The 22,652-nt window shown below is 40.4% G+C and overlaps 1 protein-coding gene across 2 annotated transcripts in view; it reads left to right on the forward strand.

The window, feature by feature from the left end:
* PRKCI (protein kinase C iota) overlaps nt 1-22,652 on the forward strand; it is an 82,260-nt gene that overhangs the window by 15,690 nt on the left and 43,918 nt on the right. For both annotated transcript variants that reach the window (XM_003256442.4, XM_030822822.1), the window contains exon 3: nt 21,855-21,944. In XM_003256442.4, coding sequence (XP_003256490.1) covers nt 21,855-21,944 — 90 coding nt within the window. The remainder of the gene's footprint in view (nt 1-21,854; nt 21,945-22,652) is intronic.

Here is a 22,652-nt window from a genome sequence, read left to right on the forward strand (position 1 = left end):
TACTCCTGCCTGGGTAACAGAGCGAGACTCCATTTAAAAAAAAAAAAAAAAAATTATATACAAATTGTTATGCAGTGTTTTCCTTTACAGTATGTGCTGGACATTTTTTCATTTCAGTGTACTTCAATTTGCATCATTACTCTTTTTTTTTTTTAGTACTGCATAGTATTACATATTATAGATGTTTCATGATTAATCCCTTATTGATGGACATTTGGACTATTTCTAGTTTTTCACTACCATAAACAGTATATAATGAACTTTTTTTTTTTTTTTTTTTTTTTGAGACAGTCTCACTCTGTTGCCCAGGCTGGAGTGCAGTGGCTCGATCTCCACTCACTGCAACCCCCTCCTCCTGGGTTCAAGCAATTCTTGTGCCCCAGCCTCCTGAGTAGCTGGGATTACAAGTGTGTGGCACCATGCCTGCCTAATTTTTGTATTTTTAGTAGAGACGGGGTTTCACCATGTTGGCCAGGCTGGTCTTGAACTCTGGCCTCAAGTGATCCACCCGCCTTGGCCTCCCAAAGTGCTGGGATTACAGGCATGAGCGATCACTCCCAGCCTTATTTATTTATTTCTCTTTTAATATAGAGGCTGGGTTCTCACTGTGTTACCCAGGCTAGTCTTGAACTCTGGCCTTAAGTGATCCTCCTGACCTAGCCTCCCAAAGTGCTGGGATTACAGGTGTGAGCCACTATGTCAAAACATGTATATCAAAACATCATGTTATATACCATAAATATAATTTTTGTCAATTAAAAAAATTAAACTAGTTTTTCACACAACTACATGAAATGAGAGGATTTTTTCATTCTTGCCCTTACCAACCTTAGATATGAATCATTAACATTTTTAAAGATCAGTAAGTGAAATGCTAACCTGGTATTTTAAATTTTGCATTAAGAGGAAGGTTGAGTATCTTTATCTTTTTGACCTACCCTATCACAAAGATAGTTTAAATATGGTTACTTATAAATGTCATGACTATCTCACAATATGTCTTCAGCCAGAAAATGAGACTATATATAATTTAGCACAGTGTGCAACTTATGCTTAGCATTCAATAAAATGTTTCTTATCATAAATAAATATTCTTATTTTAATCCTGTCCTGATCATTTCATACCATTTATTTGCTAATTAGAGTTGTTTTTCAGTCAACGATTTTCAAACTGCAGCACACATAGGAATCACTGGATAATGCTTTTTATTAGAAGTACTTAGTTTAGCGATAGTCCATTAAACATTTTTATAATACCTTTGTATTATCCTTGCCTGGAGAGTTCCAATTGTCACCTGGCTGTCTCTCATCATTCAGGTTTTAACTCAAATGTCATGTCCTCCAAGAAGCCTTCCTACCTCCATTCATTTTGTATCTTCTTGCCCTGTTTTTTCTCGTTTTTTTTTTTTTTTTTTTTGTGGGTTTTTTTGTGTGTGTGTGTGGTAGAGTGTAAGCTCCATGAGAGCAGAGGTCTTGTCTGTTTTGTTCATGTTGGACCTGCAGTGCCTAGAGCAATACTAAATAATACTATGCTCAAAAAATATTTGTGGCTGAGTGCGGTGGCTCATGCTTGTAATCCCAGCATTTTGGGAGGCCAAGGCAGAAGGATCCCTTGAGCCCAGAAGTTTGAGACCAGTCTAGGCAACATAGTGAGATAGTGAGACCCTGTCCCTACAAAAACAATTTTTTTTTTAATTAGCTGGGCATGGTGGTGCGCACCCATAGTCTCAGCTACTCGAAAAGCTAAGGCGGAAGGATCACTTGAGCATGGGAGATTGAGGCTGCAGTGAGCCATGATTGTGCCACTGCACTCCAACCTAGGCAACAAAGTAAGACCCTGTCTCCGAAAAAAAGATATATGTGTATATATTTATTTGTGAGTCGTACAAAAGGCTAGCAGCAAGCCTTTCCCTAGTTTAATTTTGCTTCAGTTATTGGAGACTTAAGCATTGACAGTTACTGTTTATTCTTTTTTTTCCTTAAAGTAGCATATTTTAATTAATAGATGCACATAGTAAATTAACTTTCTGATGAAACAGTCTTATTATAATGCATTTCATACTTCTTTCTCCCCAAATAGCTATTAAGTTTCCTAGTTTTCTGGGGAAAGCTATGAAGCTCTAGGCTTTGTGTTGTTCAAGTAAAAGGTTAAATTTTTCATTAAGGTCTGTTGATTCCCATGCGATCCTTCTTACCTTGCTTAATTCTGATACCAATCTTTTCTTAATTTTAGGCATACAGAGCCAACAGTAATTATTTTTAAGTTACTTTCAATTAGTTTTCAGTTGTAATTTTGTCTCCTTTGTTTTAATCATGTAGGCATTGGGGCATGTCGGTCTGATCTGGAGAAAAAAATTATCTAGGATCAAAGACAGGACAGTCATTTGATTTCTCTGGCATATGAGAAGTGCTGTTCCTCAAGCCAAACATTTAATTGTTGGGATTTTATGTTGGAGCAAGTAAAGATCTTAAGCTTACTTCATCTGTTTAAAGAGATTTAAGACAACTGCCCTTTTTCCTTGTACTCAAAACCAGTCTTAGTGATTTGTTTTACTGTGGGAAAAACTGGTTTGCTTAATCTAACTAAACATTTTAGAATGAGTAGTAATTTTGTAACCATCATGCCACACTCCTCTTTCTCATAAATTCTTGTGTAACAAAAGTGTGGGACAGGGAATGACAAATGTAACTTCACTTTTTTAACAAATGTAAGTTTTCAGTTCTTTAACTTTTAATTAACAGATAATAATTGTATATGTTCATGGGATACAGTGTGATGTTTCAATACATGTATATGTTGTGGAATGAAAAAATCAGGGTAATTAACACATCTATTACCTCAAATACTTATTTCTTTGTGGTGAGGACATTTAAAATCCACTCTTTTTGTTATTTTGAAATACACAATACATTATTATGAATTGTAGTCACCATGCTATGCAATAGATCACCAGAACTTACTACTCCTGTCTAACCACAACCTTGTACCCTTTAACTGGCACCTCTCCTTTCTCTATCTAACCCACTCCCTCCAGCCTCTGGTACTCTACATGTATGAGTTCAACTTTTTTAGATTCCACATATCATGTGGTATTTGCCTTAGTATGCCTGGCTTATGCTTATTTCACTTAGCATAATGTCCTCTAGGTTCATCCATGTTGTTGAATATGACATAATTTTCTGCTTGAGGCTGAGTAGTATTCCTTTGTGTGTATATGCCATATTTATTTTATCCATTTATCCATTGATGGGCATTTCAGTTGTTTCCATATCTTAGCTATTGTGAATGATTCAGATGCTACAGCATAGTTCACCTTTGTTTTGAGAGAGAGAGAGAGAGACAGAGAGAGAGAGAGAGAAAAAGCCTCACTCTGTTACCCAGGCTGGAGTGTACTGACGCAATTATAGCTCACTGCAGCCTCAGACCTATGGGCTTATGGGATCCTCCCGTTGCAGCCTCTTAGCTACAGGTGTGTACCACCATGCCTAGCTACTTTAAAAAAAATTCTTTTGGCTGGGTGCAGTGGCTGTGGCTCACACCTGTAATCCCAGTACTTGGGGAGGCCGAGGCAGGAGGATCACCTGAGATTGGGCCAACGCGGAGAAACCCCGTCTCTAATAAAAGTACAAAATTAGCTGGGCGTGGTAGTGCATGCCTGTAATCCCAGCTACTTTGGAGGCTAAGGTAGGAGAATTGCTTGAACCCGGGAGGTGGAGGTTGCGGTGAGCCGAGATGTGCCATTGTACTCTAGCCTGGGCAACAAGAGTAGAACTCCATCTCAAAAAAATTTTTTTTTTGTAGAGACGGTCTTGTTACATTGTTGCCCAGGCTGGTCTTGAACTCCTGGCCTTAGCCAGGAGTTGAATTCAGCCAACTCTTTGGCTGACTGTGTAGCCAATGCTACTTCACCTATTTAGATAGCAGTATTATGGCTCCAAACCTGAAAATTGAAAAATTATTATTAACAGCCAGGCATAGGGCTCATGCCTGTAATTCCAGCACTTTAGGAGGCTGAGGCAGGAGGATTGCTTAGCCCAGGAGGTTGAGGCTGCAGTGAGCCAAGATTGCACCACTGAACCCTAGCCTGGGCCACAGATTGAGACCCCGTCTCAAAAGAAAAAAGAAAAAGAAAAGACAAGAAAAGAAAAAATTAACAGCACTTAGAAAAGGAAAGCTAAGTACCTCCAAGCATATCTAGTTTTGTAACTTATATAGTTTTCCTTTTGTTTGAAGAACTTCCTTTAACATTTCTTTTGTTTTTGTTTTGTTTTGTTTTGAGATGGATTCTTGCTCTGTCGCCCAGGCTGGGGTGCAGTGGTGTGATCTCGGCTCACTGCAACCTTGACCTCCTGGGTTCAAGCGATTCTCCTGCCTCAACCTCCCGAGTAGCTGGGATTACAGACACCTGCCACCATGCCCGGCTAATTTTTGTATTTTTAGTAGAGATGGGGTTTTGCAACGTTGGCCAGGCTGGTCTCGAACTCCTGACCTCAGGTGATCCGCCTGCCTCAGCCTCCCAAAGTGCTGGGATTACAGGAGTGAGCCACTGTGCCCGGCCTCTTGAACATTTCTTATAGAGAAGTTCTGCTGGTAATAAATTATTCACGTTTTAAATTTCACTTAAAAATAGATTTATTGAGGTATAATTGATATATGTATGTATACATAATATGTATAATAAGTTATACATATTAAAACTTTACAGTTGGATGAGTTTTGATACCTAGGAACCCATCAGCACAAGCAAGGTAGAGAACGTATCCATTATCCCCAAATGTTTCCTTGTGCTAAGCAGCGCCTCACTCCTGCTCTTTTGTCCTCAGGCTACTAATCTGCTTTCTGTTACTACAGATTAGTTTGCATTTTTTAGAGTTTTATATGGATAGAATCATCATATAGCACGTACTTTTTGGTGGGATGTGTGGGATGTGGGTATCATTCCTTCTTATGGCTGAGTAGTATTCTATCCTGTGGATGTACTACAATTCATGAATCTGTTGAAGATCATTGGGATTGTTTTTGGTTTTGGCTGTTTTAAATAAAGGTGCTATGAACAGTCATGTACAAGTCCTTCCTTGCATGGAAATATATTTCCATTTTTCTTGAGTCAAACCTAGAAGTAGAGTAGCTGGATCATGTGGTAGGTATATATGCTGCTTTTATAAAATGGAGAAAGAAGATTTTGAAAAGGGAATGAGATGAGACACTTCATCCCAGGCACATCCTTGGGCAAATGGTTTTTAGTAAGGAATTCCCATGGAAGTTGAGGATCAGGAAATTGATTCCTTTAAAAAACTGGTCTATGCCTGTTAGCCCCTGAAAAGTTTACCTGCACTCCAGGGTTACCGTATTCCAGTTAGAAGATAGCTGACTTAGAGATGTCCCCAACTACTTCTCTTAGTTCTGGCCTCTGCCCCAGCTCTGTTCTTCAGACGGACCTTATGCCCAGCAAATTCTGGCTGCCATCTTTTACACACCAGGCTGTCTGGTTGCCTGGGAGAAAAAGGAATTAGACTGGGGTTCACCTCGGAGAAACCCTTGGCAGTGGTGGGGTGGAGATGGATTCAGAGGTGAGGTGTGATACTATAATATAATGAAAAAATATATCTGCTATTCATCGCTGGTTCCTGACAGTGCCTAAAACCCTTGTTCAAGTAAAAGGTTAAATTTTTCATTAAGGTCTGTTGATTCCCATGAGATCCTGAGTAATAGAAGTGAGAAGAGCATCTTTTGTTATTTATGATAAACCCCTGCCAACCAAACCTGATTTTATGCTAATGAGGTGGCTCTTGGAGGATGGCTTCTGGTTGCCAGAGGAATCAACCATGTGGTTAGAGAGTTAGGACTTTCAGCCTACCTCCCCATTATTTCTGAGGAGGGCAGAGGGGCCTGGAGATGGAGTTAATCACCAGCAGCCAATGATTTAATCAGTCTTGCTTAGGTAATGGGACCCCCTTAACCCAAAATGTAGGGGTTCAGAGAGCTTCCTGCTCGGTGAACAAATCAAGGTCCTGGGAGGGTGGTACATCTGGACCTGGCTTGGAAGCTCTGCGTCCCCCCGTACCTTGCCCCATGTACCTCTTCATCTGGCTCTTCATTTGTATCCTTTATAATATCCTTTATAGTAAAGTGTTTTTGGAGCAAATTGTTTAACATGAGGAGGGGGTTGTGGGTGTAGGGGCCAGGGAAAAGCTTCCCCATTGCTCTCCAAAGGTTTGCTGAAAAATCAACTCACAAGAGGCAGATTAATTGGAGAAAAGTCATACAGATTTTATTACATGTACACGGGGGAACCACAGAGATTACTCACCCCACAATGGGGTTTGGAAGCATGTATAATATCCTGGCAAAACAGGTTATATGGCTGGTCTAGGTGCAGTGGTGTTTACAGCTAATTGATCACAGCCAGTTACAGATTTCTTTGTTCCTTCTCCACTCCCACTGCTTCCTTGACTAGCCTAAAAAATAAATTAATTAAATAAAACAGGTTATAGGAGAAGGGAGAAGAGGAATTCTGTTGTGGGGATTACTAGGAAGAATGAATGGATCAGGGAAGGGAGATTAACTTGTACATTATCTTGTGGAAAGATCTCTTCAGGTGTGATTACATTCTTGGTCTTACTGGGAGGGGAAGGCAAAACAATTGTTCTTCTTGGTGGGTCTGGATTTTAGGCGATAAAGGAACTTCAGAGAACATCATTCTGGCTTTGGGAGAAGTCAGTTGTAGGGGTGGGTGGTTGGGGGAGAAAGTCAGAGATACCCTGAAGTATTGGTTACTGAGTCCCAACATGGGAATGCCCAGTTTGTAGCCAAGTCAGACTAATTTGACTGATTTGTGGCTAATTTGAGGATCCACTACTTGCAATTAGCATCTGAAGTGGGGGGCAGTCTGTGGGACTGAGCCCTAAACCTACGGGGTCTGTGCTAACTCCAGGTAGTGTCAGAATTTAATTAAATTGTAGGAAGCTCGATTGGTCTCCACAGAGAATAGAAGATTTGCTTGTGGAAAACACACATCTGGTGTCAGAAGCATTGTGAGTGGAGAAACAGTTTTTTATTTATGAGGCAAGAGAGGCTATGGGAGTCTTGAGGCGGTATTGGGGACCTTAGATGCTATCATCTGCTCCAGTATCTGGGAAGGTCTGTCGTCCTCATTGGCATCCCGTCTCCAGTTGCCGTCTTCTTCCCCTCCCTCATAGACCACTGCTCACGCGGGATACGCTTATGATCCCCACGCTGTTTTCTCCTCACTCTCACTTCTCCATCCCTAAGCAATCACTGATCTTCTTTCTGTCACTATTCCATACATATAAATGACAAAATATAGTGGGTTTTTTTGTGTTTGAAAGACAGGATCTCACTATGTTGCTCAGGTTGGCCTCCAACTCCTGGGCTCAAGCAGTTCTCCTAGCTGAAACTACAGATGCACACCATGACTCCTGGCTCAAGTGTAGTGTTTTTGTGCTTTTTAATAAATGACATTATATATCCCATATTCTGAAATGTCTCTTTTTTCCCTGGATGTTATGTCTTTTTTTTTTTTTCTTTCTGATACAAATCCTTTCTTTGTCACCCAGGCTGGAATGCAGTGCAGGAATGCAGTGGTGTGATCATGGCTCACTGCAGCCTACCTCTCAGGCTCAAGCAGTCCCCCTGCCTCAGCTTCCTGAGTAGCTGGAACTACAGGAGTGCTCCACCATGCCCAGCTAATTTTTTTTTTCTTTTTTTTCTTTTTGAGACAGAGTCTCGCCCTTGTCACCCAGGCTGTAGTGCTCGTTTTTGCCGTCCAGGCTGGAGTGCAGTGGCATGATCTCAGCCCACTGCAACCTCCGCCTCCCGTGTTCAAGTGATTCTCTTGCCTCAGCCTCCTGAGTAGCTGGGATTACAGGCGCCTGCCATCATGCCCAGCTAATTTTTGTACTTTTAGTAGAAACAGGGTTTTGCCATGTTGGCCAGGCTGGTCTCGAACTTCTGACCTCAAGTGATCTGCCTGCCTTGGCCTCCTAAACTGCTGGGATTAGAAGAGTGAGCCACTGGGCCCAGCCTAAATTTTTTATTTTATGTTTTGTAAAGACAGAGTCTTGCTATGTTGTCCAGGCTGCTCTCAAAACTCCTAAGCCCCAGTGATCCTCCCGCCTTGCTCTCCCAAAATGTTAGGATTACAGGCATGAGCCACTGTGCCCAGCAGGTGTCTTGAGGTCTGTTAATGTCGTTAGAGAACTAGTGTACCCTTTAAAATTTTTTTATTGTAATTAAATATAAATAAGAAAATTTACTGGTTCAACCACTCTTAAGTGTACAGTTCAGTGGTATAAGCACATTCACAGTGTTGTACAACTATTACTACGATCCTTCCGTTTCCAGAACTTTTCATCATCCCAATCAGAAACTGTACCCATTAAACAATAACTCCCTATCCCTCCTTTTGCAGTCCTTAGTAACCTGTATTAAACTTTCTGTCTATGAATTTACCTACGCTTGTTCACCTTTGTTTTTGTGTTTTTGAAAGATGATTGTGATTGGTAAATAACTCCAGGTTGGAAGTTTTTGTTTTTTTTTTGTTCTTTCAGTACCCTGTCTTATAGCTTGCATTGTTTCTGATGCAAAATCTGCTGTCAACTTCCTTTCTGTATGTGAAGCATCTCTTCTCTGGCTGCTTTTAAGACTTTTTTTGTTTTGTTTTGTTTTGTTTTGGAGACAGAGTCTTACTCTGCCACCCAGCCTGGAGTGCAGTGGTACAGTTCTGGCTCACTGCAGCCTTGACCTCCCAGGCTCAAGCAATCCTCCCACCTCAGCCTCCCAAGTAGGTGTGTGCCACCATGCCCAGCTACTTTTTTAGTTTTTTTTTAGAGATGGGATCTCGCTATATTGCCGAGGCTGGTCTTGAACTCTTGGACTCAAGCAATCCTCCCACCTCGGCCTCCCAAAGTGCTGGGATTACAGGCGTGAGCCACTGCACCCAGCCTTAAACCACTGTTTAATCCAGTGTTTTAAAATTGTTTTAGATGGAGGGTTATGTCTATTCCTATTACTTCATCTCTCCCGATGTGAACGTTGAGGCTGGATACAGTGGCTCACGCCTGTAATCCCAGCACTTTGGGAGGCCGAGGTGGGCGGATCACCTGAGGTCGGGTGTTCGAGACCAGCCTGACCAACATGGAGAAACCCCGTCTCTACTAAAAATACAAAATTAGCTGGGTGTGATGGTGCATGCCTGCAATCCCAGCTATTTGGAAGGCTGAGGCAGAAGAATCACTTGAACCTGGGAGGTGGAGGTTGCAGTGAGCCAAGATTGTGCCATTGCACTCCAGCCTGGGCAACAAGAGTGAAACTCTGTCTCAAAAAAAAAAAAAAAAAGTTGAGGATGAGCGGCTTCATGGGATGGCATGTATTTCTGTAACCACTGACTTCCACCTCCCAGAAAAAGGAAGCAACAAGCCAAAAATTCACTACTGTTGTTATTGGGCCTGATAGTGAAAGGATGACCACCTAAAAATTAGGCATTCTTGGAAAATTTTTGCAAATCTGTATTTTAAGCAGTGTAACCCTTTACAGTAAGGGAGTACAGTGACTTTTGCAAGAGGTTTAGTGTTCTGACTGCATATCCAGAGGCAGGGTGGCAGTACGAAGGTCCTAGTGGGAACAGAGAGTGAGAGTCTGTGAGTCTGTGGCCAACTCAGACGTCAGGGAGAATGTGTGATACTGTCTCAGAGGTTGCCAACTTTGGTATTAGGCTGTGTTCTTTGAAATGTGGGGCACTGAATTTAGGCATATACTGAAATAACTAAATAAAACAAGAGTTACATATATGTTTCATGTTCTACATCCTGTCAGGTTATCTCATATAAATAATTGGATTGTGAATATTTACCTAACTTTTTGAGGTCTAATGCCCTAATTTGCTTCTTTCTTTTTGTAGGTAAAAAACAACAGCAGCAACAAAAACAAAAGCAGTAGATATATTAGGGGGGAAAAAACCTGCTGGTTAATATACAGATTTCATTACCTTGAAGTTCACTGCACTGAACAATTCTCACTCTGGGTGTATTCCTGCTCTAGGATGTGAGTTTGGACTTTTGTAATAGAGTGGGCTTTGAGAAATAGCTTTTCTGCTCATTTTAGTTTCATGATGACTGCATGGAATGTTTTGCTTCATGCTTATGCATTCAGTTTTATCAAGCATTAAGCAATTGGCCAAAACAGGTAATACTTGAACTAAAGACATTCAGTCCAAGGAAAACAAAATAGGTTTGAACATATGTAGAATCAGTAACTCTTATTTTCATGCTTCCTTATAGTTATTCAGAAGTGTTGGTCTCTAGGTACGTTTTGAAAGCAAGTACTTGATCTGGCTTAGGTTTTAACTAACAGCAAGCAGATACTGGCCTGATAAAAAGATGATGTCCAGCAAAAGTGAGATGGTTAGAATTGGCTTTTTTCTTTTTCTTTGAGAAGGAGTCTCGCTTTGTCGCCCAGGCTGTAGTGCAGTGGCATGATCTCAGTTCACTGCAAGCTCCACCTCCTGGGTTCACGCCATTCTCCTGCCTCAGCCTCCTTTATAGCTGGGACTACAGGTGCCCGCCACCACGCCCAGCTTATTTTTTTGTATTTTCAGTAGAGACGGGGTTTCACTGTGTTACCCAGGATGGTCTCGATCTCCTGACCTCGTGATCCGCCCACCTCGGTCTCCCAAAGTTCTGGGATTACAGGCATGAGCCACCGCGCCCGGCCAGAATTGGCTTTTTTCATTCATAGACTACTACAGTAAAATCATCGTAACTGCAGAAGTCACTTGAAATGTGGAAATCACAGTTTGCTATGTATTGGATTTGGTTCAGTCTTTTTTTGGCTTTCTGGGACATCAGAATTAGCCAGTGAGTGTAGGGAAATTTGGACTTAATGTTTTAATGTTCAGATTTTGAAAAGCCAAGATACTTATAAAACACTCATTGGTAACATTTATGACAGAGAGAGAGAGAGTGCATGTGTGTGTTTGTGTGTGTATGTATATCTTGTTTAAAAAACAGTCTGGACTCAGTTTTCTCACCTGGAATATTAGAAATGAAGTGTTAGCTGGGCGTGGTGGCTCACGCCTGTAATCCCAGCACTTTTGGAGACCAAGACGAGAGGATTGCTTGAGCCTAGGAGTTTAAGACCAGCCTGGTAAACATAGGGAGATGCTGTTTCTACAAAAAATGAAAGGAAAAAAAAGCCAGGCATGGTGGCATGAGCCTGTGGGATTCAGCTCCCACCTTGGAAGGCTGAAGTAGGAGGATTGCTTGAGCCTGGGAGGTCAAGGCTGTAGTGAACCAAGATCATGCCACTGCATTCCAGCCTAGACAACAGAGTGAGACTCTGTCTCAGAAAAAAAAAAAAAAAAAAAAATGATGCCAACTTTCATATTTGTGGCAAAATGAGAGAAATTTACATAACTGAAAAAGGCAGTCTTTTTTTTAATGAATTACTTTATTTCTCTGAGGAAAAATAAAACAGATTTGTAAACTTTGCTCCTGGACTAGAATGCTACTTTGCAGGCAAACTTACTTTTGTAAAAATGCTAGACTCTGGCCGGACGTGGTGGCTCACGCCCATAATCCCAGCACTTTGGGAGGCCTAGGCAGGTGGACCACCTGAGGTCAGCAGTTTGAGACCAGCCTGGCCTCTGTCTCTATTAAAAAAATATTTAAAAAAAAAATCAGCTGGACACGGTGGCACACACCTGTAATCCCAGCTACTAGGGAGGCTGAGGCAGGAGAATCACTTGAACCTGGGAACTGGAGGTTGCAGTGAGCCAAAGTGGCACCAACACACTCCAGCCTGGGTGACAGAGTGAGACTTGGTCTCAAAAAAAAAAAAAAGCTAGACTCCACATTCTTTAAAAAAAAAAAAAAAAAAAACTTTGCTAAGATATAATTCACCAGTGTAAAGTGTACAATTCATTGGTTTTTAGGATAATCACAGAGTTGTGCAGCTGTTATCACCATCAATTATTGAACATTTTCATTACCAACCCCCTCCCCCCGCCCCCCGCAAAAAAAAAATCCCGTGTCTATTAGCAGTCGATACTTGTTTCCCCCGACCCCTTTCTCTGCAGGCCCCAGACCTAGACAACCACTAATCCATGATCTGTTTCTACAGATAGACTGATTCTAGACATTTCCTATACAGTGTCATTACTAATTCCTTTTATGGGTGGATAATATTCCATTGTATGGATATACATATTTTATTTATCCATTTATCAATTGATGGACAATTGGCTATTGTGAGTAATGTTGCTACGAACATTTGGTTACATCTTTTTGTGTGAATATGTTTTCATTTCATATGGTAACTGTTTAACCTTGTGAGGAACTGCCAGTTTTCCAGAGTGGCTACACCATTTACCTTTCTACCAGCAGTGTATGAGAATTCCAATTTCTCTACATACACTTAGACTTACTATTTATCAGTGTACTGAGTTTTGATCAAAAATAGTGTATCTGTGTAATGTGGTTAAATCATGTTGACCTCACCCTTTTTCATGTAGCCTCTTAAAATATCAATACTAGACATTTATAAAATGAGCATATGAAAACCAGTAACTTTCCTTCCTACAGATTGAAAATAATCAGAAAGTATATCCAAAGAAAATATTTAATCCACAGTAACAACATAATAATTGGTTTTTTAAAAAATCTGGTAATAAACCTTAGAGAAATTTGAAGAAACTATATAAAGAAACAAAAAACTAAATTGAGTGTTATAAAACGAAACTTGAATGAATGGTATGGGAAAAAGCAACATTATACAAAGTGAATTCCCTACATATCGATCTGTGAAGAAAACATTTCTCCCAAATTTCCAACAGGATTTTAAATCTGACAAAAATTTCATCAGGAAAAATAAATGCTCAAAAATAAACAGGAAAATTTTGAAAAAGAAAGTTTGGAAAGAGAAGATTTTTCCTGATTTTGTATACAAGAATAACAACAACTGAGAGAAAATATTTGCAACATTTACAACAAAGGATTGCTATCTCTATTGTACAATAAATGCCAAGAAGAAATAGATGAAAAATCTACATAATGAGGTATAAATAGCCAATTCATAAATAACAGGCTCAAAAATCACTAATAATTAAAGAAGTTTTAAAATATTAAAGTGGGACATTACTTTTCACTTATTGGACTGGAAAATACAGAATTTAGTAATTATCTCTAAGAAATTAGGGCCAGATGTGGTGGCTCACACCTGTAATCCCAGCACTTTGGGAGGCCAAAACGGGTGGCTCACTTGAGGTCAGGAGTTCAAGACCAGCCTGGCCAACATGGTGAAACCCTGTCTCTACTAAAAATACAAAAATTAGCTGGGCATGGTGGTGGGCGCCTGTAGTCCCAGCTACTCAGGAGGCTGAGGCAGGAGAATTACTTGAACCCAGGAAGTGGAGGTTGTAGTGAGCCGAGATCACGCCACTGCACTCCAGCCTGGGCAACAGCGAGACTGTCTCAAAAAAAAAAAAAAGAAAAAAAAAAAGAAATTAGAAAAGATTGGCTGGGCATGGTGGCTCACACCTGTACTCCCAGCACTTTGGGAGGCCAAAGCGGGCGGATCATGAGGTCAGGAGATAGATACCATCCTGGCTAACACAGAGAAACCCCGTCTCTACTAAAAATACAAAAATTAGCCAGGCATGGCGGCGTGTGCCTGTAGTCCCAGCTGCTGGGGAGGCTGAGGCAGGAGAATGGTGTGAACCCAGGAGGCGGAGCTTGCAGTGAGCTGAGATTGCGCCATTGCCCTCCAGCCTGGGCGACAGAGCGAGACTCCATCTCAAAAAAAAAAAAAAAAAGAAAAATTAGGAAAGATACCCTGTTGGTAGAATGAATGTATGTGTCATAACTCTTTTGGGGGACAGTTGGAAATACTTGGCCAAATTTTAAATGGGCAGACTTTTTTTGTTAATGTTTTACTTTAATTTTAATGGATACATAGTAGGTGTACATGTTTATGGGGTACATGAGCTATTTTGATGCAGACATACAGTGCATAATCATGTTGCGTAAATGGGATATTCATCACCTCAAGCATTTATCATTTCTTTGTGTTACCAATATTCCAATTACACTCTTAGTTATTTTTACATATACAATAAATTTTGTTGACTGTAATTACCCTCTTGTGCTATCAAGTACTAGATCTGTTTTTTCTTTTTTACTTTTTCTAACCTTTTTTTTTTTCTGAGACAGTGTCTCACTCTTGCTCAGGCTGGAGTATAGTAGCATGATCATAGCTCACTGCAGCCTTGACCTCCCATGCTCAAGCAGTCCTCCTGCCTCAGCCTACTGGGACTACAGGCTTGAGCCACCATTCCTGGCTATTTTTTAAAATTTTTTGTAGAGGCGGAGGTCTCACTATGTTGCCCAGGATGGTCTTGAACCAAATACTAGATCTTACTCATTCTGTGTGACTATAGTTTTGTACCCACTCTCCACCACTATCGTTCCCAGCTTCTGGTAACTATCATTCTACTCTCTATCTCCAGTAGTTCAACTGTTTTAATTTTTAACTTCCACAAATGAGTGAGAACATAAGGTTTGTCTTTCTGTATCTGGCTTATTTCACTTGACACAGTGTCTTCCAGTTTCATCCATGTTGTTGCAAGTGACAGGATCTCATTCTTTTTTGTGGCTGAATAGTACTCCCATTGTATTGCTAGACACTTAAGTTGCTTCCAAATCACAGCTATTGTGAATAGTGCTGCAATACATATGGGAGTGTACATATCTCTTCAATATACTGATTTCCTTTCTTTTGGGTGTATATCTAGTGGTGGGATTTCTGGATCATATGGTAGTTCTATTTTTAGTTTTCTGAGAAATCTCTGTACTGTTCTCCATAGTGACTGTACTAAAGTATATTCCCACCAACAGCATGTGAGGGTTCCCTTTTCTGCATATCCTTTCCAGCATTTGTTATTGCCTCTCTTTTGGATAAAAACCATTTTAACTGGAATGAGATGATACCTTGATGCAATTTTGATTTGCAGTTCCCTGATGATCAATGATGTTGAACACCCTTTCATATATCTGCTTGCCATTTGTATGTCTCTTTTTAAAAAATGTCTATTCAGGAGCCAGGCATGGTGGCTCATGCCTGTAATCCCAACACTTTGGGAGGTTGAGGTGGGCAGATCTTGAGGTCAGGAGATCGAGACCATCCTGGCTAACATGGTGAAACCCCGTCTCTACTAAAAATTCAAAAAATTAGCCTGGCGTGATGGCGGGCGCCTATAGTCCCAGCTACTCAGGAGGCAGAGGCAAGAGAATGGCATGAACCTGGGAGGCGGGGCTTGCAGTGAGCTGAGATTGTGCCACTGCACTCCAGCCTGGGCGACAGAGCAAGACTCCATCTTAAAAAAAAAAATGTCTATTCAGGGCTAGGGATGGTGTCTCACGCTTGTAATCCCACCACTTTGGGAGGCCGAGGCGGGCAGATCACTTGAGGTCAGGAGTTCCAGACCAGCCAGGCCAACATGGTGAAACCCTGTCTCTACTAAAACTACAAAAATTAGCCTGGCATGGTGGCACGTGCCTGCAGTCCCAGCTACTTGGGAGGCCGAGGCAGTAGAACCACTTGAACCCAGCAGGCGGAGGTTGCAGTGAGCTGAGATTACACCACTGCACTCCAGCCTGGGTGACAGAGCAAGATCCGTTTCCAAAAAAAAAAAAAAAAGGAAAAATGCCTATTCATATCTTTTGTCCATTATTTAATCAGATTATTAGGTTTTTTTTTTCCTGTTGAGTTGTTTGAACTCCTTGTCTATTCTGGTTATTAATCCTTTGTCAGATGCATAGTGTGCAAATATTTTCTCCCATTCTGTGGGTTGTCTCTTCACTTCTTTGATTGCTTTGTTTTGTAGAAACCTAAGTTGATGTGATCCCACTTACCTATTTTTGCTTTGATTACCTGTGATTGTGGGGTGCTACTCAAGAATTACTTGCCTGGACCAATGTCATGGAGAGTTTCCACAGTTTTTTCTTTTAGTAGTTGCGTAGTTTGAGGTTTTAGATTTAAGTCTTTAATTCATTTTGATTTGATTTTTGTGTATGGTGAGAGATAGGAGTCTAGTTTCATTCTTCTGCATGTGGATATCCAGTTTTCCCAGCACTATGTATCGACAGCCTTATTTATTGAAGACCGTCTTATCCCCAGTGTATGTTCTTGGCACCTTTGTAAAAAATGAGTTCATTCTAGATGTATGGATTTATTTCTGGGTTCTCTCTTCCATTCCATCGGTTTATGTGTCTGTTTTTATGCTGACAGCATCCTGCTTTAGTTACTACAGTTTGTAGTATAATTTAAAGGCATAGAATGTGATCCCTCCAGTTTTGTTCTTTTTGTTCAGGCTAGCTTTGGCCATTCGGGGTCTTTTGTGGTTCCATATAAATTTACAATGATTTTTTTCTATTTCTGTGAAAAATGTTATTGGTATTTTGATAGGGATTACACTGAATCTGTAGATTGCTTTCAGTAGTGTGGACATTTTAACAGTATTGATTTTTCCAATCCATGAACATGGAATATCTTTCCTTTTTTTTTTTTTTTTTAATGTGTATGTCTTCTTCAGTTTCTTGCATCAATATTTTGTGATTTTCATTGTAAAGAAAGAGATCTTTCACTTTTTTTTTTTTTTTTTTTGAAACGGAGTTTTGCTTTTGTTGCCCAGGCTGGAATGCAATGGCACAATCTCAGCTCACTGCAACCTCCACCTCCTGGGTTCAAGTGGTTCTCCTGCCTCAGTCTCCCAAGTAGCTGAGATTACAGGGATGCACCACCACACCTAGCTAATTTTGTATTTTTAGTAGAGACGGGGTTTCTCCATGTTAGTTAGGCTGGTCTCAAACTCCTGACCTCAGGTGATCCTCCCGCCTCAGCCTCCCAAAGTGCAGGGATTACAGGCATGAGCCACTGCGCCCGGCTGAGATCTTTCACTTCTTTTGTGATATTTATTCTTAGGTATTTTTTTTTATTTGCCGTTACCGTAAATGGAATTACTTTTTTGATTACTTTCTCAGATTATTTGCTGTGGCATATAGAAATGCTACTGATTTTTGTATGGTGATTTCATATCCTTCAACTTTACTGAATTAGTTTATCTGTTCTAATAGTTTTTTTGTGGAGTCTTTAGGTTTTTCCAAATATATAAGATTAAATCATCTGCAAACAAGGATAATTTGACTTCTTCCTTTCTAATTTGGATGCCCTTTATTTCTTTCTCTTGTCTCATTGCTCCAGCTTGGACTTCCATTACTACGTTGAATAATAGTGGTGAAAGTGGGCATCCTTGTCTTGTTCTAAATCTTAGAGAAAGACTTTCTATTTTCTCCCATTCAGTGTGATACTAGGTGTGGGTCTGTCTTATACGGCTTTTATCGTGTTGAGGTATGTTCGTTCTGTCCCCAGTTTTTTTAGGATTTTTGTCATGAAGGGATGTTGTATTTTACCAAGTGCTTTTTTTAGCATCAATTGAAATGATCATATGGTTTTTGTCCTTTATTCTGTTGTATCACGTTATATTCTGTTGTATCAATGTGATGTATCATGTTGATTGATTTGCATGTGTTGAACCATCCTTGCATTCCTGGAACAAATTCCAGTTGGTCGTGATTACTGATCTTTTTAATGTGTTGTTGAATTCAGTTTGCTAGTGTTTTGTTGAGGATTTTTGCATCAATGTTCATCAGAGATATTGACCTGTAGTTTTCTCTTTTTTTGACATATTTGTCTGGTTTTAGTAATACTGACGGGTATTACTGGGTCTTAGAATGAGTTTGAAACTATTCCCTCCTCCTCCATATTTTGGAATATTTTGAGTAGTATGGGTATTAGTTTTTCTTTAAATGGCACTGAAGCCATTGGGTCCTGGGCTTTTCTTTGCTGAGAGACTTTTTATTATGGCTTTGATCTCATTACTTGTTAGTAGTCTAGTCAGGCTTTGGATTTCTTCATGGTTCAACCTTGGTAGGTTGTATGTGTCTAGGAATTTATCCATTTCTTCTAAGCTTTCTGATTTGTTGGCATATAGTTGCTCATCGTGGCCTCTAATGATCCTTTGAATTTCTGCAGTATTAGTTGTATTGTCTCCTTTCTCATCTGTGATTTTATATCTTTGGGCCTTGTCTCTTTTATTTTTAGTCCGGTTAAAGATTTGTTGCTATTGTTTATCTTTTCAAAAAATCAAGTTTACATTTTGTTGATGTTTTGTGTGTTTTGTTTCAATTTCATTCATTTCTGCTCTGATCTTTATTACTTCTACTAATTTTGTGTTTGGTTTGCTCTTGCTTTTCTTGTTCTTTAAGATGCATCATTAGTTTGTTCATTTAGCGCCTTTCTCCTTTTTTTGATGTGGGCACTTATTGCTTGCTATAAACTCACTTCTTAGTACTGCTTTCGCTGTATCCCATTGGTTTTGGTAGTATGTTGTGTTTCTATTTTCATTTTTTTCAAGAAATTTTTCAATTTTCTTCTTAATTTTGTATTGACTCACTGGTTAATAAGGAGCATATTGTTAACTTTCATGTGTTTTTGTAGTTCCCAAAGTCCATCTTGTTACTGATTTCTAGTTTTGTTCCATTGTGGTCAGAGAAGATACTTGTTAGTTTTTGTAGGTTAATAACAATATTTGGATTATACTAAGGAGTTTTTATCTAGAGTTATAGAGATTTTCTCAGAATGCTGCCATGGTAGAGAATAAGTGGGTGGGTATATAGGGGAAAACAACATTTTGAAATATGTTTCAAATTTTCCAAATTAAACAGTTAAAAAGAACAGTTGGTGAACCTAGAGAATGGTGTTTTAGAAACTGAGACAGGATTTCTATAATAGAGGGCAACTTTGTCAGGGGCTACAAGAGAGATCACCTAGAATAAGGACTGAAAAGATGTTATAGGTTTCAGCAGCTGGTTTCATGACCTTTGCAACCGCAGTTTTGGTGGAGTGTTTGGGCTAAAACCTGGCAGCAGCATTTTGAGAAATGTGTGGAAGATAAGAACATGGAGAAAGGATATGATCATTATGTGAAAAAAAGTTGTTTCATTATAAAAGATTACAAACTTATGATTTTTAAAATATTAAAGAGAAGTATGAAGTGAAAAAAACAGACCCTGCCCCTTTTCCTTTCTCGTCTTCTCACCTGTTTGCTCCAGTTTTAGTCTCTAGTTTTGAGATTTGCGGCTACTGAATGAATGGAGTGTCAGTCTGAATGGGAAAGAGATTTTTTGTTTGTTTGTTTTGAGACAAAGTCTTGCTCTTGTTGCCCAGGCTGGAGTGCAATGCTGTGATCTCAGTTCATTGCAACCTCCGCCTCCTGGGTTCAAGCGATTCTCCTGCCTCAGCCTCCCGAGTAGCTGGGACAACAGGCACGTGCCACCATGCCTGGCTAATTTTCGTATTTTTGTAGAGATGGGGTTTCACCATGTTGGCCAGGCTGGTCTTGAACTCCTGACCTCAGGCGATCCACCCACCTTGGCCTCCCAAAGTGCTGGGATTACAGGTGTGAGCTACTGCACCTGGCCTGAAAGAGGTTTTTGAGAGGGAGACTCAGAAACGCCTTTGCCTGAGAAGAGCTAGGAAATAGAAGGAAAGATAAAATGGAAATGGAACTGAGGAGCTCAGAGAAGATAAAAGGAAGTAGGGATGCAGTGGTCAAGTGGGAGAAAAAAAAGGAAAGGCACTCTTTTCTTTGAGTAGCCAGGAAAAGTGACTTTGTTTTTCTTTCTCAATTAGCAGACCAAGCTGTATGCTGGTGATTGAGGTTTGGATAGGGTTGGTGGCATCTAGTGTGTGTAAACTATGGGAATTAGCAAATCAATGGCAGAGTGAAGGACTCACTCTCACTTGCTCAGGTCCAAACTAGGTTTTTTTTTTTTTTTTAAATTTTATTTTTTTTATTGTTATACTTTAGGTTTTAGGGTACATGTGCACAATGTGCAGGTTTGTTACATATGTATCCATGTGCCATGTTGTTCTGCTGCACCCATTAACTCGTCATTTAGCATTAGGTATATCTCCTCATGCTGTCCCTCCCCTCCCCCCCACCCCACAACAGTCCCCGGAGTGTGATGTTCCCCTTCCTGTGTCCATGAGTTCTCATTGTTCAGTTCCCACCTATGAGTGAGAAAATGTGGTGTTTGGTTTTTTGTCCTTGCGATAGTTTACTGAGAATGACGTTTTCCAGTTTCATCCATGTCCCCAAACTAGGCTTTAAATGACTTCTTCTTCTTTTTTTTCTTTTTGAGACAGTCTTGCCTTGTTGCCCAGGCTGGAGTGCAGTAGCATAATCTTCACTCACTACACCCTCTCCTTCCTAGGTTCAAGCAATTCTTCTGCCTTAGCCTCCCGAGTAGCTGGGACTGCAGGCACACACCACTGTGCCTGGCTAATTTTTGTATTTTTAGTAGAGACAGGCTTTCACCATGTTGGCCAGGCTGGTCTTGAACTCCTGACCTCAAGAGACCAGCCTGCCTCGGCCTCCCAAACTGTTGGGATTACAAGCCACCACACCTGGCCTGAATGACTTTTTCATTGAGGAATGCCATAGTCCAGGCAGATGTGCCACCTCATTGATTGCCAGGGATGACTCAGTTGTCTGGCTAGTTGGGTAAGGGAGGTGTTTCTTCCGTCCCTACTTTTGTAGCTTTTCATTTCTGTGACTCCTTTGAGGAGGCTCTGTCATGTGAAAGGAAAAATTTGACAAAATGATTACATGGAGGGCTTCTAACTAATTGTATTGTGGCAATGGAACTACTTTCACTTCCTCTTTTAAAGAAATAGGTAACAGAAAGCCTGCTCTTTAGACTTCCCCATTAGACACATGGCAGTCACAATTTAAACTGTGGTCAGTAGCCAGGCATGGTGGTGCACGTCTGTAGTCCCAGCTATTCAGGAGGCTGAGGCAGGAGAATCACTTGAACCCAGGAGGCGAAGGTTGCAGTGAGCCAAGATCACACCATTGCACTCCAGCCTGGGCAACAAGAGCCAAACTCCATCTCAGAAAAAAAAAAAAAAATGTAGTCAGGAATAGATTCTGTTTACTGTGTTTGGGATATATACAATGTTAACAACAAAATGGCCGGGTATGGTGGCTCATGCCCATAATTCCAGCACTTTGGGAGGCCCAGGTGGGTGGATTGTTTGAGCCCAGGAGGTCGAGGCTGTAGTGAGCTGTGATCATGTCACTGCATTCAGCCTTGGTGACAGAGTGAGACCTTGTCTCACCAAAAAAGAAAACCAAAGAATAAAATTTTATATCTATATACATTGGTGTCTGTGAACCTCATTTAGTATTTTTATGCAAATAGAAATGGAAGTTATATGTTACCTACTTCAGAAAATTGAATTGTCTAAATAAATATCTAAATATTTGTCCTTAGGCCAGGCATGGTGCTTCACGCCTATAATCCCAGCACTTTGGGAGGCCGAGGCAGGCGGATCACCTGAGGTCAGGAGTTCGAGACCAGCCTGGACAACATGGTGAAACCCCGTCTCTACTAATACAAAAATTAGCTGGGTGTAGTGGCACACGCCTGTAATCCCAGCTACTTGGGAAGCTGAGGCAGGAGAATCGCTTGAACCCGGGAGGCAGAGGTTGTAGTGAGCCAGGATCACGCCACTGCACTCCAGCCTGGGCGACAAGAGCAAAACTCTGTCTCCAAATAATAATAATAATAAGTAAATAAATATTTGTCCTTGTCACATATTTCTGTTTATAAATATGAGATAATTTTTTCTAAAAATTTACATTATGAAATTTGTTTAGTAATCATCACATTTAAGGGTTTTAAAGTGACCTTTCCTTTACTTGTGTGTTTTTTAGGAGACCCGTGTACAGTATCATCTCAGTTGGAGTTAGAAGAAGCCTTTAGGCTTTATGAGCTAAACAAGGATTCTGAACTCTTGATTCATGGTAAGAGAGTAGTCATTTCATACTCGTCCAGAGTGATAATTTCTTTGAAATCACTCTTTATTTTTGACCATTTTGAAACATAATCTCAATGTCATTTTCTCAATCTCTGCGACTCATGCCTAAGTAATTGTCCTTATTTAGTAGTTTCTCACATGCTACAGAAGGTAAAGTTAATTTGCTTCTTATAGTCTGGGGAATTTTGTGGTCTCTGTATGTCTTGCTTTTGTTGGATATTAAAATGTGATTTCTCAGTGTATCACAGCAAGTTAATGATAGAATTTAAAAATTGAGAGCCTGGGGAATCTAAGTCATCTACTTGAAATTTTGTAATGTATACAAATAATGACCTCCAAAGGTAAGATATCTTAAATATCCTTTCTTTTGCTTAAAGGTTAATAGTGAAACTATTTACATAATTCCTTTATTTATTTTTGAGACAATCTCACTCTGTCACCCAGGCTGGAGTGCAGTGGTGTGATCTCGGCCCACTGCAACCTCTGCCTCCTGGGTTCAAGCGCCTCAGCCTCCCAAGTAGCTGGGGTTACAGGCGTGCACCACCATGGCTGGCTAATTTTTGTATTTGTAGTAGAGACAGGGTTTCACCATGTTGGCCAGGCTGGTCTCGAACTCCTGGCCTCAAGAGATCCACCTGCCTTGGTCTCCCAAAGTACTGAGATTACAGGCATGAGCCACTGCACCAGGCCCATT

This window comes from Nomascus leucogenys, chromosome 11 (assembly GCF_006542625.1).
Source record: "Nomascus leucogenys isolate Asia chromosome 11, Asia_NLE_v1, whole genome shotgun sequence".
Taxonomy (NCBI): Eukaryota; Metazoa; Chordata; class Mammalia; order Primates; family Hylobatidae; genus Nomascus; species Nomascus leucogenys.